This window comes from Styela clava, chromosome 5 (assembly GCF_964204865.1).
Source record: "Styela clava chromosome 5, kaStyClav1.hap1.2, whole genome shotgun sequence".
NCBI classification, from domain to species: domain Eukaryota; kingdom Metazoa; phylum Chordata; class Ascidiacea; order Stolidobranchia; family Styelidae; genus Styela; species Styela clava.
In genome coordinates this window covers 14,240,915-14,256,955 of record NC_135254.1, presented here as the reverse complement: position 1 = coordinate 14,256,955, position 16,041 = coordinate 14,240,915, and the positions used below count along the sequence as shown (strand labels likewise).

Here is a 16,041-nt window from a genome sequence, read left to right as displayed (position 1 = left end):
TGTTTGATGAATGGTGAAGCAAGTCAATGACTAGAGTCATTACATTTAGATAACTCTAGTCATTCCTTAGTCATTCAACTTAGTCTGTGAGAAAGTCAAGACTCAAGTCAATGACTCGAGTCTCACCAACACTGCCCGGCAAACAGCATGGCATCTTTATTATTTGAAATGTTTGTCAAGGTTCTTATTTTTCACAGTCGGGGAAAAGTACGGGCCTTGGCAGGAATGGGGTGAATGTAGCAAAACGTGTGGATTTGGATTTTCAATAAGAAAACGATATTGCAATGTTGGAACATGCGAACAGACGTCCTCAAAGACATGTAGAATAGAGGCTTGTCCACGTACGTATATAATAAAAATACTTATAATTCATTGAACAAAGCTCACACATCCTTTAACAAGCACAGTCTTAACGTCCATGGAGGTCTTACTTCAGTGATTACCTTCACTAGCCTGAGAAATTAGAATTTAGATGTATAATATTTGGACATAAAAGGTAGATAGCTATAATATAGTTAAAGCAATAAGAATATCTTTGGAAAGTTGTTCTATTTATAATTAATCTTCAATACTTTCTCTTGGTGGGAGTGGCAGCCAGTTTTGATTATGATAGTGTCGCAGGATAAAAACCCAAGTTCAAATTTGATTCCCACTCTTCCACCAGGGGAATGATATATTGCGCAGGCAATGCCGAAAGTCATCGGATTAAATGTGCAATTCTTAAAACTTAAAGGACCACAATAAAATTTTAACTCTCAAATAAAAAAAGCATTTGGTCGGTGCATTGGTAGTTTAAAATAGGATATTGCTGTAAATTACTAGGCCTCAGGAACGATTTTACATTACCTTTTATTGCATAAGAATAAATATGTTTGTCATTTTGCGATAAATTTGTGACTTGAATATAAACTGTACTTGGTGTCAGTTTCACGACCTGCTTACACACTGGAATAATGAAAAAGAACCTTTGCCCCGCAAAGTATTATTTTGCTGATAATTGTTTGTTAGCTGTCGTTATTACGAGACACTATTAAAACCACATAGTTTTTGGAACTCAATCGAATTTTTTTTTCTTCTAATTTTGTTCAGCCGATTACAAGGAATGGGAACCATGGGGTCCCTGTAGCGTAACATGCGGATCTGGGATATCCAAAAGAAAACGATTTTGTAAAGTAGGATCATGTGAGGAAGAACAAGAAACAACATGCGACATGGAAAAGTGTGGTTGTAAGTCATTTTATCAATAAATCCACTTTAGCGGTATACTTGAGACATCGTAACAACTTACCGTCTATGTAACAGCTGGATGGGAAGACTGGGCAAATTGGAACGGATGCCATAAATCATGTGGAGGCGGATTTGATTACAGATTAAGAAGATGTAGAGAACCAACACCGTCGAAAAACTGTCAAGGCGATAACTATGGTTACAAAAGATGTAACACTCAATCGTGCTCTGCAGGTAAATGTGATTGAAAACATCGTATATTTTTAAATATTCGATTATATGGCAAAGTATGATACTCGAATGGGTATAAGTCCCCAACGCTCGAGTCGCGAGTCGAGTCACGGGCCATACGAGCCTCGAGTCCGTGTCCAAAGTCAAGTCAAACACTGGGTTCTGCCTACTGGTGGTTGGTCGATGACGAGTCCGAGTCATTTACTTGACATGACAATTCGAGTTTTTAATATATGGTAACTTGAGTATGACTCAAGTTGAGTCAGTGACTCGGGCATGCCCAACACTGTTACGTATACGCCCACAAGATAATTTGGCAACGTTGCTTTACATAGCAATGAGCTAACCGACAGATTTGACGACTGAAAATGATTTTTTTAGAGGGATAAGTTCGGAAAGTTCAAAATACCACATATAAATATATACAATCGAGAATAAGTGAAACGTTTTACGGGAATTATATTTTATAGGTATCTGGGGCCCATGGGGTGACTGGAGTAAATGTACAGTCAGTTGTGGCACCGGTGAAATCTCGAGAAGTAGAAAATGTGCCCAAGGAGAATGTGATGGAGACGAGAAGGAAACTTCAGAATGCAATACTGTAGATTGTATCAAGGGTTTGTATTTATTATTAATTATACGGATACAAAGATTAGACAGTTTAATTTTTATACAGAAAATTAATTTTTGTAGCAGAAAGACAGTGACTCAAATTCGAAAATTTTAGACCGAATTGGATGAATTCTTTTTTGGAGTTCTTAATTAGGCCTAAAACTAAAATAATCCCTTAAAAGTGGGTTTTATTAAACTGGGTAGGCAATGCCGAAATAAAAAGATTCTGTTTATGTCGAATTATAATGAAACTTCCATATCGATGGCTTCGTGTTTTGAGGCTAATTCGAAAACGGCACGAAAAAACGTCATATCGAAAATACGATTAGAAGTCGCATTAAACGTCATGTTGACGCAAGTTTTAACTCATCATTGTGTTCGTCTGTTGCACCATTTGAGACGTGCATTGGACTAAGACATACAACAAGAACAATTCATTACATGATCATGAAAATATCTGACTATGATACATACTAATAAATATTTCTCCACTGTCTTTCAGCCAAATGGTCAGAGTGGGGTGATTGGGGTGAATGCAGTACGACCTGTGGTAATGGTGAAAGGAGTCGTACCAGAACTTGTATAGATGGGAGGCAATGGCAACCTGGCTGCCTGGGAAGTTTAATAATGAAAGATGTATGTGACGGACCACCATGTAAACGAGGTACTTTACTTTACTCTTTTACTTTATTCTTACTGATTATTTACCAAACATTTACACTATTAATTAATTCTATACTACATTCGCGCAGAAGTCCTTTCCCGGTAAATTACATTACCGTAAAATGTCGCTTTCTTGGGAATTGTGTTCGCAAAAGGTAGCGATTTAATAGGAGATATAAAAGTGCTAAATTGTCAATCTTACTTTGCGGGATAAAATAAAGCCTAAAACACGATGGAGAAAGGATAAACCGTCTGTTCGGGTTTCAGAATTGTGTATAGTGATAAATGTGTCTATGTGTCATACACGCAAAAAAAAATACAAACAAAGTGTAATAAACTGCGCAGAATTTACCTCTAATTGGTTTTGAGTATACAATAGAATAACAGATAGGTCATACCGCATAAACAAAAAGAAAATTCAATTTAGTTATGCCGAAAGCGCTTGTCTCTAGCTTGTATTCTATTGTTAGATCTGTAGATGAAGTCATAAAGACAGAGTAGCCCCAAAAAAACCTAGGTCATTTGGAACATATTCTAGGTAGAACATCATTTTTGTGAAAAGCGTCTTAAATTTTTGAAACTTTTGGGTACAATCATTCTCAAACAAAGGTTCAAGTGTTAATTAAATCTTTCAAATTATCTTAGAGGTGTTAGAAAAGTTTTGGAATAAATTGTTCGAACTTGTATTTAACGCAGCATTATGGAGCAAATGGTCAACCTGGACAACGTGTTCAGTATCATGTGGTCGAGGAGAGACAACAAGAGAAAGAATCTGTATCGATGGAAATATTGGTGACACAGGTTGCAGGGGAGATAATGAAGCTATAAAAAATTGCTTCAGACCTGCTTGTAGAGTTGATGGTAAGTCACATATATAAACATATATATATAAGTACAATGTTATTTGTGGCTTTGTCTTAGCAGTATCTATTTAAAGGTTTTCCTCTTTTTAATCGAGGATAAAGGTAGGATATTAATTCCTTAACTTAATTACCTGCTTTTGTCCTATTTGGTCTTAATACATATCATTGTCTTGGATGTGCTGAGTTATCAAAGTTTAAATGGTAGAAATTCTTGCAATGGTAATGTGATGAATATAGACATAGTGATGGTATTTTGGGCATTTTTGGACCCTAAGTGGAATTATAAATTGGCTAAATTGTTGTTCTGTTCTAGTTGTTATTGTTGTTGTGAAGAAAATTTCAAGGCAACTAATCGACTAACAAATTTTCCATTTCTGTAATTGATAATCGCTAGAAAGCTATTGTTTTTATTTTATATAATTTTTTTTCGAGTACTACCGGAACCGATATTTCAATTCAAAATTTTGCTGGTTTCAATATTTCTTGGACACATCTTCATGTCACATTTTTAAGTAATATCTATTTAAAACTTTGATGGAATTTTGCAACATTTATTTTGGCCTTTATGCCCGTGTATTTGGCATTGCTCTTTTGTTATTTGTTATTACATTACATCGAGTCTATTAAATATTTTTCTATGTATTTAATATCTAACTATATAGTATGTTGTAATGTCTTTGGAATCATATTTTTAGATTTGAGTAAAATAGAATAAATATTTTATGTCATATCAATAATATTTAATCATTTTTATAGCTAAATGGTCGAGATGGACCACCTGGAGTAAATGTTCTGTTACTTGTGGGGGAGGAAGCAAATCCAGGAGTAGAGAATGTTTGGGCGGAAAGGTTGGCAACCCAGGATGCTTTGGTGAAGATCAACAGACGGATGAATGCAACACGAATAAATGTTTAACGATGGGTAAGCTTTTTACTAATAAAAAGGAAAGATGAATTAAAACATGTCAAAGTAGATTCACTCTGAATGAAGACTTATAATGTAAAAAGCTATCATTTTTAGAAGAATCGGAATTTTGATTTGGCATTTCCCACTCAATTTATTACACTGTGGGTGAGAAAGAGGACATTAGGTTCGAATCACCCAACGGCAAAATAGTTTAAATAATTTGCTGCTAGGTTTCCATCTTCGAAATGGGAAATGAGATGTGACTGCAACCTTACATCTGAATACAACTTTACTTGGTTATTAGTCGTTTTTCATGAAGTTTTATGACTATAAATAAATAAAGCACTTGTTTTAGGAACGTGGAACAACTGGTTAAATTGGTCTACTTGTTCTGTGACCTGTGGTATAGGAACAATATCACGGACTCGAGTATGTGATGGAGGAGACAATTGTGAAGGGAAAGCTAAAGACTCAGAGATTTGTGAAGAAGATGATTGTAACGGTGCAGCAAGTGAGTCATAGTTTTTTTTAAATTTTCTACTCACTCTCTTTCCACTTGGCAGTTTATATATAAGACGTTTATTCACGCGTTTCGTTCAGAACAACGCTCTGTACAAGCAACCAGAATTAAACAAAAAAATAATAATTTGGAAGCAGAGATATAATGGTTCAACCGCAATTGACAAGTGACGCAAAAAACAATTGCAATGGCCTAGTGGTTAAATCGTTAGACTTAACGATGGTACCTCGCAGGTAAAAATCTTGTGTACGAGTCCCACTCAGGGCGGAGTTTGTAGTTAATGTCAAACCGAAAAATTCCGATCTTTCCAGCGTTGTATAAAAATGGTTTGAATCTTTCAGTTTGACGTGTTATCGTCGCGTTAAATTCAGAACAAAAACCCTAAATCTTTAAGCGTTTCTTTTACACCATTTTCTATAGGTTGGGGAGATTGGAGTGATTGGAGTATATGTTCTGCTTCGTGTGGTATCGGGCTATCTTTGAGAATAAGGAAATGTGAAGGTGGAAGTATTGGTGATGAAGGATGCAAGGAAGGAGGCCAAGAATCGCAAATGTGCAATGATATGGAGTGCGACACGGGTCAGTTATAGGGCCTTACATATTTTTTCTTTATATTCACCTTGTAATGTATTCAAACTTATAGCCCACTTATGTCTTAGAACCCCAAGCTACTTGGATGCCTTGGTCTGACTGGAGCGCATGTCCCGTGTCCTGTGGTTCTGGTACACAAGCAAGGTCAAGAACCTGCTCAAAACCTGGAGAATGTCAAGGAGATCCAGAACAAGCAAGGATTTGTAACGAAACCCCATGCAACACAAAAGGTTCTGTATGCATGAGTGTCATATATGTACTTAATCGATAGGTTCGTGTAGGACAACTGAGTCAGTCAGTGGCGAAAACGTTTCTCAAACTGGCACCGTTTGTGAGCAGGGATTTTATGAAAAAAATTTCAATGTTGTTACCATTGACGTATGTAACTGTTGTGTGCGACAAACCAGAGTGTTCTCTTTATGACGACACACTTATATGAATTGCAGTTTAACTATCAGCATACGAAGAAAATGTCCAAGACAATCTTCATGTACAGTTTTACGAATGTGACACATTTTCGTAGGTTGGTTTGCTTTGAATAAGGCTATAGACAAGCACTAATGATAAGTCAGTCTCTACCGTATTTTGTGGGTTCGATGCATGGAAATTACAATCGTCGTTCAATGAATTATTCGATTGAGATATATCGTTGGATATTACAGGTAGATGGAGTGACTGGCAAAAATGGGAGGATTGTCCTGTACCCTGTGGATCCGGTATAAGTCGTCGTACAAGAACTTGCATCGGCGGTGAAGTTGGTAAAGGTGGATGCGTTGGAAGAAGGACGCAACATAGAAGATGCGAGAAACCAGAATGTGGGTGCCTCCATTTTTAAATTGATTCTTTGTTTTTGTGTAACATTTCTCCAAGCATTCGTTTGATTCTGTCTGTAAGATTGGCTTGTCAGTGAGATGTTAAAAGTGACACAACAGTGGAATTTTATCCGCTCATAAACATTTTTTTTCACTCGGACAGATTTTTAGGCACGGTTGTAAACATTAACTCGTTATTGCCCATTTTGCTAGCTATTTGTCAGTTTCACTATAAATCAAATACCTCATTGGTGATTTAGTTTTTATAGTAATTTCAGTTCAGTTTCAGTAATCATGAATTAGTCCAGAAAGAGCTGCGATATACTAGGCTGAACTTATCTATCAATATTTGAACTGGTTGGATATTCTGAAATATTTTACTTTGGGTAATACGAGTCGGAGAAACATCGATTAAGTTTAAAATCATTCACTTAGTCTTAGAGGTGGAACAAAAATATATCATACAAGAGTACATTGATACTTGTAATCTTGAATGTACTTAATAAAAAAAATAACAGATGCTTGTATTTCAGTTTCAATTTTTGTTGCTAAATAATGACAACAAAACACTGGTTAATTAATTTCATTTCGTTTTCGAATATTTCGTTTCTATGTTCGTCTGGTTCGGCGTTTGGCGCATCGTGCAAATCGTAAGGTATGCGCTTTCCATCTGGCACGAATTCGCAGGTTGGAGACCCGTGGGAGCTAATTATGTGCGAGGGGATTGCTGGACTCCTCGCCGTCGTGAGGGGTGGTTCGCGTAACCGCTGATCGATTACGACTTCATGTCCACGCATCTGAAACAACTGGCTAACTAACCCCATATCCGACATGAACTGATAACAGGACGAGGAGCCGTGATTTGCCATTTAATTGAGTCGTCTTATCGGCTTTCCTCGCCCCCGATATAAATATAAAATTCCTAACCTACCCAACTACATTCATTATTGCGTAAATAATATTTTGAATTTTTCAACAGGCAAGTGGTCAGATTGGGAACTTTTCGGCGCATGTTCGGTTACATGCGGAACAGGAACAAAGACTCGAACAAGAAAATGTGCCGATGGAGCGATGGAAGTGACAAAATGCGATGGACCACATCTAGATGTAGCAGAATGTAAAAGACCAGACTGTGCATTCGGTGAGAATAACGCAAAAAGAATTTTGTAAATAGGATATCCAAGGGTAGACGGACCACATCTGTTTTATGCATAGTAGCACTTTATTATCAGTACATATTTTAACTGCCTAAAAGTGAAACTCGATGAGTATATAACCTCGCAAGAAACAGCCTTGTACAGAGGAGGCATTTAAGTGACAATTGAAACTACATATCCATTCCTAATATTAAGTACATAATTCTCTGAATCATGCTCTGTTTAGATAAGCAGTAACTTATGCCCATGTGAAAATATATTATCTATTTCCAAAGATCAAAAGCACATTGGTTTGGTTGAGCCTAGATTCGCTACACGGTGGTTACAGTTTGCGTGCCCCAACTTCCTCTGATATTAAAATTTTTATGCATTTCAAAAACATTTTTTATTGAACAAACGGCGTTAGCTTATATTGGGAAACAGTCACATTTTTAATATGTTTATATCATTTTAAAAATTTAAATATTTATTTCTATAATTACAGATCCAACGGTTACTTGTCAGAAGGTTTTTCGTCCATTTAACAGCGATATGACTGCAACGAACGAATATCCTCATCCACTTGGTACCGAAATAACATTTGAATGTGATATTGGATATGAAACGAAGGGTGACAACAAGATTATATGTATGAAACAAGGCAGATGGTCTGGTCCAGCTCCATACTGTGCAGGTAAGAAATTCAAATATCATATAGCCAATTTTTATCTCATATTCCTGTAATTCTTAATCGCTGCCAACGGTCTACAAAATACTGGTGCTTAATGCTTTAGCGGCGTAAGTTGTTTGAGACGAAAATGAAAATACCAGTGATATTTTCCACGACGTATTTGTTTGTCTTTCGCCTCGAACAAGGCTTAGCTCCGAACAAGGCTATGGAAAAGATGATACTGATATGTACGATGCTTTATTTTAAGGGCATTTATTACTAGGCGAGGTGACGGGCATGGAATTTGTACCCGAGATTGTAACCAGCAATGCCATCATAGTTGAGTCTAAAGCTTTTACCACTAGACCACAGCGCCCACAAATAAATATATTTTTCATGGGACCGGCTTCTCTCAGTACAATGATTTGTACAGGCAACCACTGATATGCTGAGAGCTACTGGGGCTTGAGATAAACCCGGGGATCTTTAAACCAATGATGCAAGCAGTTTCTGATCGAATCGAATTTATATACATTTGGTGTCAAAGCAATATTCAATTGTATTTTAGCACGAAGTTGCAGACGAAATTTGAAGAGAGTCGAAAATGGTATGACTTGTCCTCCTAAATGTGAATCTGATAATCAATGTGAAGGAATTGGATATAAATGTTTATGTGATGGATGGTGTGGAAAATCATGCTTCAACCCAGGTTAGGATAATAAATATTGAATTTTAAAGCACATTACCTGATTATTAGCGTGAAAACGGCGGGTAGGGTTCCTCGTTTTCAATCGGGTTGATGTATTTTTACAAGAGATAATGGTACGTTTTCAAAAATCGTATTTGAGCAAGCAACGAACCTCGTTTTTTACTTTCTTCAGATGCTGAATGCGAGCCTCTAAACTTGCCCGAAAATGGTTACATACTCAGTGGCCATAAAACATATGGGTACAAGGTAGATTATGGATGTAATCCTGGTTATATTCTGACCGGTGTTCAAAGCCGAGTATGCAGATCTGATGGAAGATGGACAGGATTAGCTCCAAAATGTTTCTGTAAGTTGTTTTGAATCTTAAATCAAGATCAATGTCACAGTATTTCAATCTTGACTATATAATATTATTAGACACGAAGCAGACCTATAGATTGATTTGCTGGACAGTTGTTGTTGTTGTTTTCGTTTGTTTGTGAAAGAATTATCAATTACTAATCAATTTGGGACCAAGACTCGACATTTTATTCCACATTTTGCTACTGTTTTTTCATAATTCAGGATGAAATCTAAGCGAAATAAGAGAGCACCATATTTAGTTACAATTTGGCTGGTACATTCTCAGGCATTGAAATGCTCTTAATAGGAAGGTAAGGTAGGCCTACTCATAACTCATGGTTACTAATTATCATTTTTTAGCATTCAACACACCAGGTATAGCTGGCGACATCGGGAACATATTAACAAAAAATTCGTTGCAGCGTGTAATTGGAGGAAAGTCTTCAAAAGCTGGCGCATGGCCGTGGCAAGTTGTGGTACTTAGAAATGAGAGGAACTTATTATATAGAGTAAGACATTTGAATCTATTCTTAGAATAGTTCGTTCAATAACTTTCAAAACTAGGAATGTATGGTAAATAGCATATTCATTATTACTTATCGATTTTAGTCGGTAAGTATGTTGGTATTTGTCTGTCTGTATGTCTGTTTGTCTGTTAGATGCACGCGATATCTCACGAAAGCGAGATTGAATCTGCTACAGATTTTGCATGTGCATTCATCTTATCTCGGACCAAAAGACTATTGATTTTGGGCAAATTATGTCGTATAAGTAGCGAGTTATTGATTAATTAGTGACGGGACACTAGGTGTCACTATGAAGTAAGAGAGCTGTTCTGGGGGATCCCCTAACTTTCGATCAATAAGTCTTCGGTCTCTGACCGATATTCTCGTTTTATTCTATTGTAACGTGTTGTAACGTCTATTGTAACATACCCCTTTTGATTTTGATTTCCTAGAATTCGTAGGCCTGGTGAGCCTGTTCCTTCCGGGCCTTATAGCTCCTTAACTAGCAGTGACTTGTTGGGAAAAGAATTATTCAGAGCTTATTATAATGATCTTTTAGTACAAATACGCCGTTTCATTTCCATATTTCTTCAGAGTTTGGACTCATTGATGGGTGGTGCGTCGATTATTAATCAGAAATGGATTCTCACAGCCGCGCATCTTGTTGCGGAGACGAAGAAGATCATATTGGGACTAGGTATGAGACATAATGCCATTGAATTTTGGACGGTTGGAGTCGCATCTTATTTTATTCAGTTTGATATGTTTTAGCTTTTCAGAATATAGCTAGAAGTATGCAAACTTGTTCAGATTTAATACAATTCCCATTATATTTCCACCATTGCGCGACAGCAATGTTTTCACCATTTGCAAGAATTATATCTCTGCTGTAGGATATTTGTTATGCGTTTCTTAGAACAAAATATTTCCATATATTGTTTAGGTGTCACCGAGATACCAAAGAAAAATTCTCAAATCAAAAGTTGGGTGCAATTCTTTGAGCCTGAGATGTCAACAAAGCATGAAAAATTTGACAGAAAAAGTTTTGACTACGATATTGCTCTGGTAGGTATTCAATGTATAACTCTAAGTCGCGAGTCTCAAATCGAGTCACGAGCCACCCGGGTTCGAGTCACAGCAAATTTTAAACTTCGATGGCAAGTCGAGTCATTTTGGTTGCGAGTGACAAGCCGATTCGGGTCGTTTTTGTTTCGAGACCCATTACGAGTCCAAGTCATTGTAGATTACATAAATAACAATAAAATGAGCAAATATGAATAGAATATGGCTCGAATTCTTCCTGTTTTTAGAAAAAGTACCTGAGTTCAAGTCAAGTCGAGTGGACTTGGGCTTAAACCGAAGACCTCTAACTTAGAATGTGTGTCAAATTGCTTAAGAAAGAACGCTATACAAATTTTTGTTCAGATTAAAGTAGGAAAACGGCTGAAGATAGCTGATGATGTTTTCGTTGTGGACGAAGACGCAACACATGGTGAAATAACATTCAGTCAATATGTTAGACCTGTTGCATTGCCTTGTATAAGTGCTTGCGATATAGAAGAAGATTCCAAAATTGAAAATGGAATTCCATCTTATTCCTTCGATCAAACTCGTTGCATTAAATATGGTATGTAGAAAAAATTGTAACGTTTTGTTTGTTTACCTGGCAGACTGGCAGTATCAATCTTGTTTCAAGACGAATCTTCACTGGATTCCACATAAAACTGAAAATATATGATTTATGATTACGATTATGATTATGATTTCATTTAACGAGGCTATGCACAAGAAGCCACCGCTTTGTAAGAAGCGACTATGGTTTAGGAGGACTTGAACTTTTCCTGTTGCTTCGACATTGTCTACCCAATTTATTACACCCTGCTGAGTAAAGTTGTGGCTATGGGATTTTAACGCAAATGATGTGACCATGGTTAAGTCTCACTGCTTCAAACTCTGGGCAACTGAGCCCACAAATATTTTATTGATATAAGTGAGTCTGAGACGGAGTCGGAATTTTGAATTTTAAATGGCGATAATCTACCTCAAACTTATCAACAGGAACTTGAAGAGCATTAGTCTGACTAAGCATTTTCAATAGACAATGAAAGGAGGCATGCATACGCCAACAATTTTGGTATCAAAATTGATCAAATTTTTGAGTTCAGAGCTGGAAGCATAGTCAAAATTTCTTTTAACCGGATGCCACGGAGTCAACATTTTGTCAACCCGGAGTCGAGTGTCAGAACCGGAATCTTTTTACTAATGGTCCGAGAGAGAGTCTAGTAGTCATACCGTACCCAATTACCATCAAGGGATCCTAACCTGCGATTCCGCGGAAGGTAATCAGAAGGCAGGCGCGTTTCGTACCTTTAACACGATGTTAAACCACATAATCATGTGCTGAAACATGACTATTGTAGCAACCCATTTCAACCATAAAAACATCTAACGAGTTATCTTACTTTATGTTTAAACTTTTTTATCCCAGGTAGGAAAATCAAGTCTGTGGAGGAAGAAGACGGCGTGGTAATAACGGGATTCGGAGACACAACACCAAATACTATGCTGAGCCAAATATTCGATTTCCCTGAATCGTTGCAGCAGAGTTTATTAAAACTTCTTAAATCTGACGAGTAAGTTTTATGTTCAATATTTCAATATCAGAAGCTATTTTTACAAATATAGAAAAGGGCATATCAGAGCTGTGCAAATAATAAGGTTTAAATTGGATTGAAAAAAAGAATTCAGATTATGGTATTACTTTTCCCGTCTAAATCATAAATTGAGTAACCAATGCAGAACCGTTCAACAGTTCAAGCCAACGTCCACCATTTCAGCCGGGTTGTAACAGACCGATACAGAAAGATTGATATCTATACGATTTTCGCTCCGAGTACGGCTGTGTACGGAGCCTTGTTCGTACAGAAATTACTAAAACTTCCCACAAAATTTAGGAAAATGAGAATGTTTAAGAATTCCAAGATTGTGAATGATGCTTAAAATGATCATTATATTTATAAACAATTTTCAACTATATAATTATATAAATAATGCTATATTCATGAAGACGTTGTCGATTGGGCTCTCCATTCCCGAACTCGTAATATAACTAAAATATTGAAAATCGGAATAACATTATGCCCTAACCCTAACCGGGTACACACACTACGGGAGTATCGTCTATTGTAGAAACGTTGGTTTAAATTCTATTTGATTTATTTACTTTCAGTTGTGTAAGTGGTGTTAAACGCATAAAAGAGCAATATAAATCCGCTCGATTTACAAGCAGAATGTTATGCACTGGTAACTCTACGAGCAGGGATGCGTGTCAGGGTGACAGCGGTGGACCATTAGTAAGACAGGTATGTACAAATCTAAAGAACATGAAGTGTTCATATGGATCGTTTTGAGAAATCATTGTTTTTTTTGTGAAAAATCGCTTTTGGCAATTACTGGATTATTGGATTTCAGATTTTCAGAGTGTGAAGGTGGAAAACGTCGCTAAAAGACTATAATTTCCATTTTTTTCATTTATTCTATGTAATGCTAAAGCAGTCCTATGGGCCCGCTATTTCACCCAGAATTTTTATTTCAATTCATTGGAACAGATTTATATGACATCGTGTAACAGTTCCATATGACATCTGCTACAATTCTCTAAACATCTGGCTGGTATTTTACTGACACTGTGATGGTTTGTTATTATGTTGCTGGTGTCGCTTTACTCTTTAACAACAGGATTTATTTCTTTGAAAATTTCAGTGGTTAAGGCTTGTTGTTGTCGCTAGAGGGCCATTCCTTTTATTCCTGTGCCCTGTATGGAATTCGTTTTTCTGTGTATTGTACGTCATCAAAATGAAAAATTGCGCACCTGCGTGGTTCCGTGATAACATCTCAGTAATGTAGTGGTCAGAATACTGGTACTGTAAGTGAAAAAGATTTGATACCACTTTGTTTTGGCTTTCGTGTCCATATATTTGAGAATTACTCTCTTGTTTATTTATTGAAAATATAATCTTCGGAGAAATTCAATGACAATTTGTTATAAATTTTAGGTCACAAACAAAGATGGCGACAAATGCTTTGTTCAGCTTGGTATAATCAGTTGGGGATGGGGCTGTGCCAATAAGGATGAAGACGGTATTCCATACCCTGGACTATACGCGGATACGTCTGTACTTATGCATTGGATTGTCGGAACTCTCAACAAATACGCTTGAAAAACGCAGATTATCTTCAACCAAATAAGGGCCAATGTCGAACTATGTTTTATTTACGCTTCCCGACTGCTGTTTATCAAAGAATCTTCTTTGGTCGGGTCACGTTTTCATTCATAGCAAAACCACGGTCTTATGATTCCAGTTATTTTCAAGTTTAGACCTGACTCAACTATTCTATCCGATGTATATGGGCAATTTAACATGTATATTGTGTAATTAAGATTCTATTGAATCAGTAACCTATATTGTTTCCATTTTAATGTCTTTGTATTTGATATTTTATTATCTAGGCTTATTTTTTTGCCTGATCATACTTTGAATTGGATAATTTAAAAATTTAAGTTGAACGTTTTGCTTTACAATGGTGTTCCTAGAAGGTCTAGCTGTCAAAATAGACTACCTTTTCATTGCAGCATGTTTGCCTTGAATTTAATAAAGAAAGCATGTTCTGGAACAACGTAACTTTGGTATTTTTTATCAAGACTAGTCAAAACTTTATTTGTGTTTTCCCCAGGATTTACTCCTCGGTATTTTATACTGTTTATTACATGGCTTGTAATTGCTTCCAAAGCGCTCTAAATGAAATTAGTTCGATATGTGCTCCACACAACTGTCCATTAATTTACATGAGATGAATATTTTTGAGCATAAAGTTGTCAAAAAATGGACCTAAACTCAGCTAATCACTCTAGAAAAATTTATTTTTGAAGGCGGTGCCAGTAACCAAAAAAAAAGCGTCGACGGGAAACATCTAAAAATGCATGTGTCAGCAAATAAATAAGTGTTCATCAAGCTCCAGCTTGTAACAGAAAAATTTTCTCCAGACAATTTGAAGAATTTGCTTTAATTATTAAATGATCTAATGCTGAGTTTGTTTTTGCCTTGTATCCACGAATTTGTTGATTTCACATATGTTCAATTAATATCGTGCAGTTTCGTTGGAGAGCATTTTTGCATTCAAAATATTGAATATATTTTCGGTGAATGTATTTTTTTTATTCAAATGTAGGCCACTATGTTTGCCGCATGAGGAATCTGAACCGGCTTTACTCTCCCTCGGGGTGGATATGAAGTTTCTATCCTTGGGCACTAGATACATCAAGTGCGCTAATGTATTGGCGTAAGAATGCTTTGGATGCTATTGCGTATATTATTTAATAAATTCAGTACAGATAAAGGCAAAAACGTTTTGTGACTTTTCATGTACTTTTAGGTCTCGCCAATTTATTGTTATCTGCGTCTGCGTGGAGATTGTGATTATTCAGAATGAAAAATTAGCAGTCTTCAGACTAGAGACCAAAAGCGCACAGTCGAGGGATGGAAGGCAACGGCTGGGGAAAGCCATCGTGGTGTTAAGGAGGGGAAATTTTCGGGTAGCATTACGGAGGGGCAATGGGAGCGGATGAGAGCTGCATGAAAAGTCAGGTGATAGAAGGAAGGAAAAACAAGAGCGTATAAGAGTCACAAACCAGGCAAAAAATTTACGGTCTAGCATAGCGTTTCCCAACCTTTTTTGGTCGCGGACTACTTTCTCACCGGCGAAAACCTTTGCGGACTCAAGGTGCGTTTATTGCAACCGTACTCTGTGTGAAGGAGCAGTTAAAGCAATTACGTGCTCGTTAAAAGAGCCGACTTTTTTAGTGTATAATGGCCGTTTCCGTCGCACAATATTCAATCCATAACAACGACGACAATTCAAAATATCTTTCTATTTTAATTTAATTGTGTTCATGGTAACTCACGATTGCGTCGACTTGCGACATGATGAAAGCATTACTTCTTCAAAATGCCACGGCAATCTGTGAACATAATAATGTGAGAATACTATTGCCCGATTATATTTAGTTTTGATATATATTTTTTGCAATCTTGCGAATTTGTTATCGCCGTTAGAAAAATCCTACTATCTGCTATAAAGTTCCAGAAAGTACAACTTGATTTAGCACTTATTAAAAATATATTTAAAGTATATTAGTAAATTAAAAAATAAAAATTCATCGCCTTGCTTCACTATTAATTTAATTGTGATGATT

At 36.5% G+C, this 16,041-nt stretch overlaps 1 protein-coding gene across 10 annotated transcripts in view; it reads left to right on the top strand.

Annotated features, from left to right (window-relative positions):
* Positions 1–15,193, top strand: part of LOC120344501 (uncharacterized) — a 28,178-nt gene extending 12,985 nt beyond the window's left edge. For all 10 annotated transcript variants that reach the window (XM_039413753.2, XM_039413749.2, XM_078112872.1 and 7 more), the window contains 22 exons: positions 198–341; positions 1,090–1,227; positions 1,303–1,461; positions 1,929–2,075; positions 2,573–2,734; positions 3,430–3,594; positions 4,353–4,517; positions 4,858–5,013; positions 5,443–5,601; positions 5,682–5,843; positions 6,276–6,428; positions 7,405–7,566; positions 8,067–8,255; positions 8,800–8,940; positions 9,113–9,286; positions 9,643–9,791; positions 10,383–10,485; positions 10,732–10,853; positions 11,214–11,415; positions 12,277–12,421; positions 13,018–13,150; positions 13,844–15,193. In XM_039413753.2, coding sequence (XP_039269687.2) covers positions 198–341; positions 1,090–1,227; positions 1,303–1,461; positions 1,929–2,075; positions 2,573–2,734; positions 3,430–3,594; positions 4,353–4,517; positions 4,858–5,013; positions 5,443–5,601; positions 5,682–5,843; positions 6,276–6,428; positions 7,405–7,566; positions 8,067–8,255; positions 8,800–8,940; positions 9,113–9,286; positions 9,643–9,791; positions 10,383–10,485; positions 10,732–10,853; positions 11,214–11,415; positions 12,277–12,421; positions 13,018–13,150; positions 13,844–14,008 — 3,395 coding nt within the window. In that variant the 3' untranslated portion in view covers positions 14,009–15,193. The remainder of the gene's footprint in view (positions 1–197; positions 342–1,089; positions 1,228–1,302; positions 1,462–1,928; positions 2,076–2,572; positions 2,735–3,429; positions 3,595–4,352; positions 4,518–4,857; positions 5,014–5,442; positions 5,602–5,681; positions 5,844–6,275; positions 6,429–7,404; positions 7,567–8,066; positions 8,256–8,799; positions 8,941–9,112; positions 9,287–9,642; positions 9,792–10,382; positions 10,486–10,731; positions 10,854–11,213; positions 11,416–12,276; positions 12,422–13,017; positions 13,151–13,843) is intronic.
* The last annotated feature ends 848 nt before the right edge of the window (positions 15,194–16,041 follow it).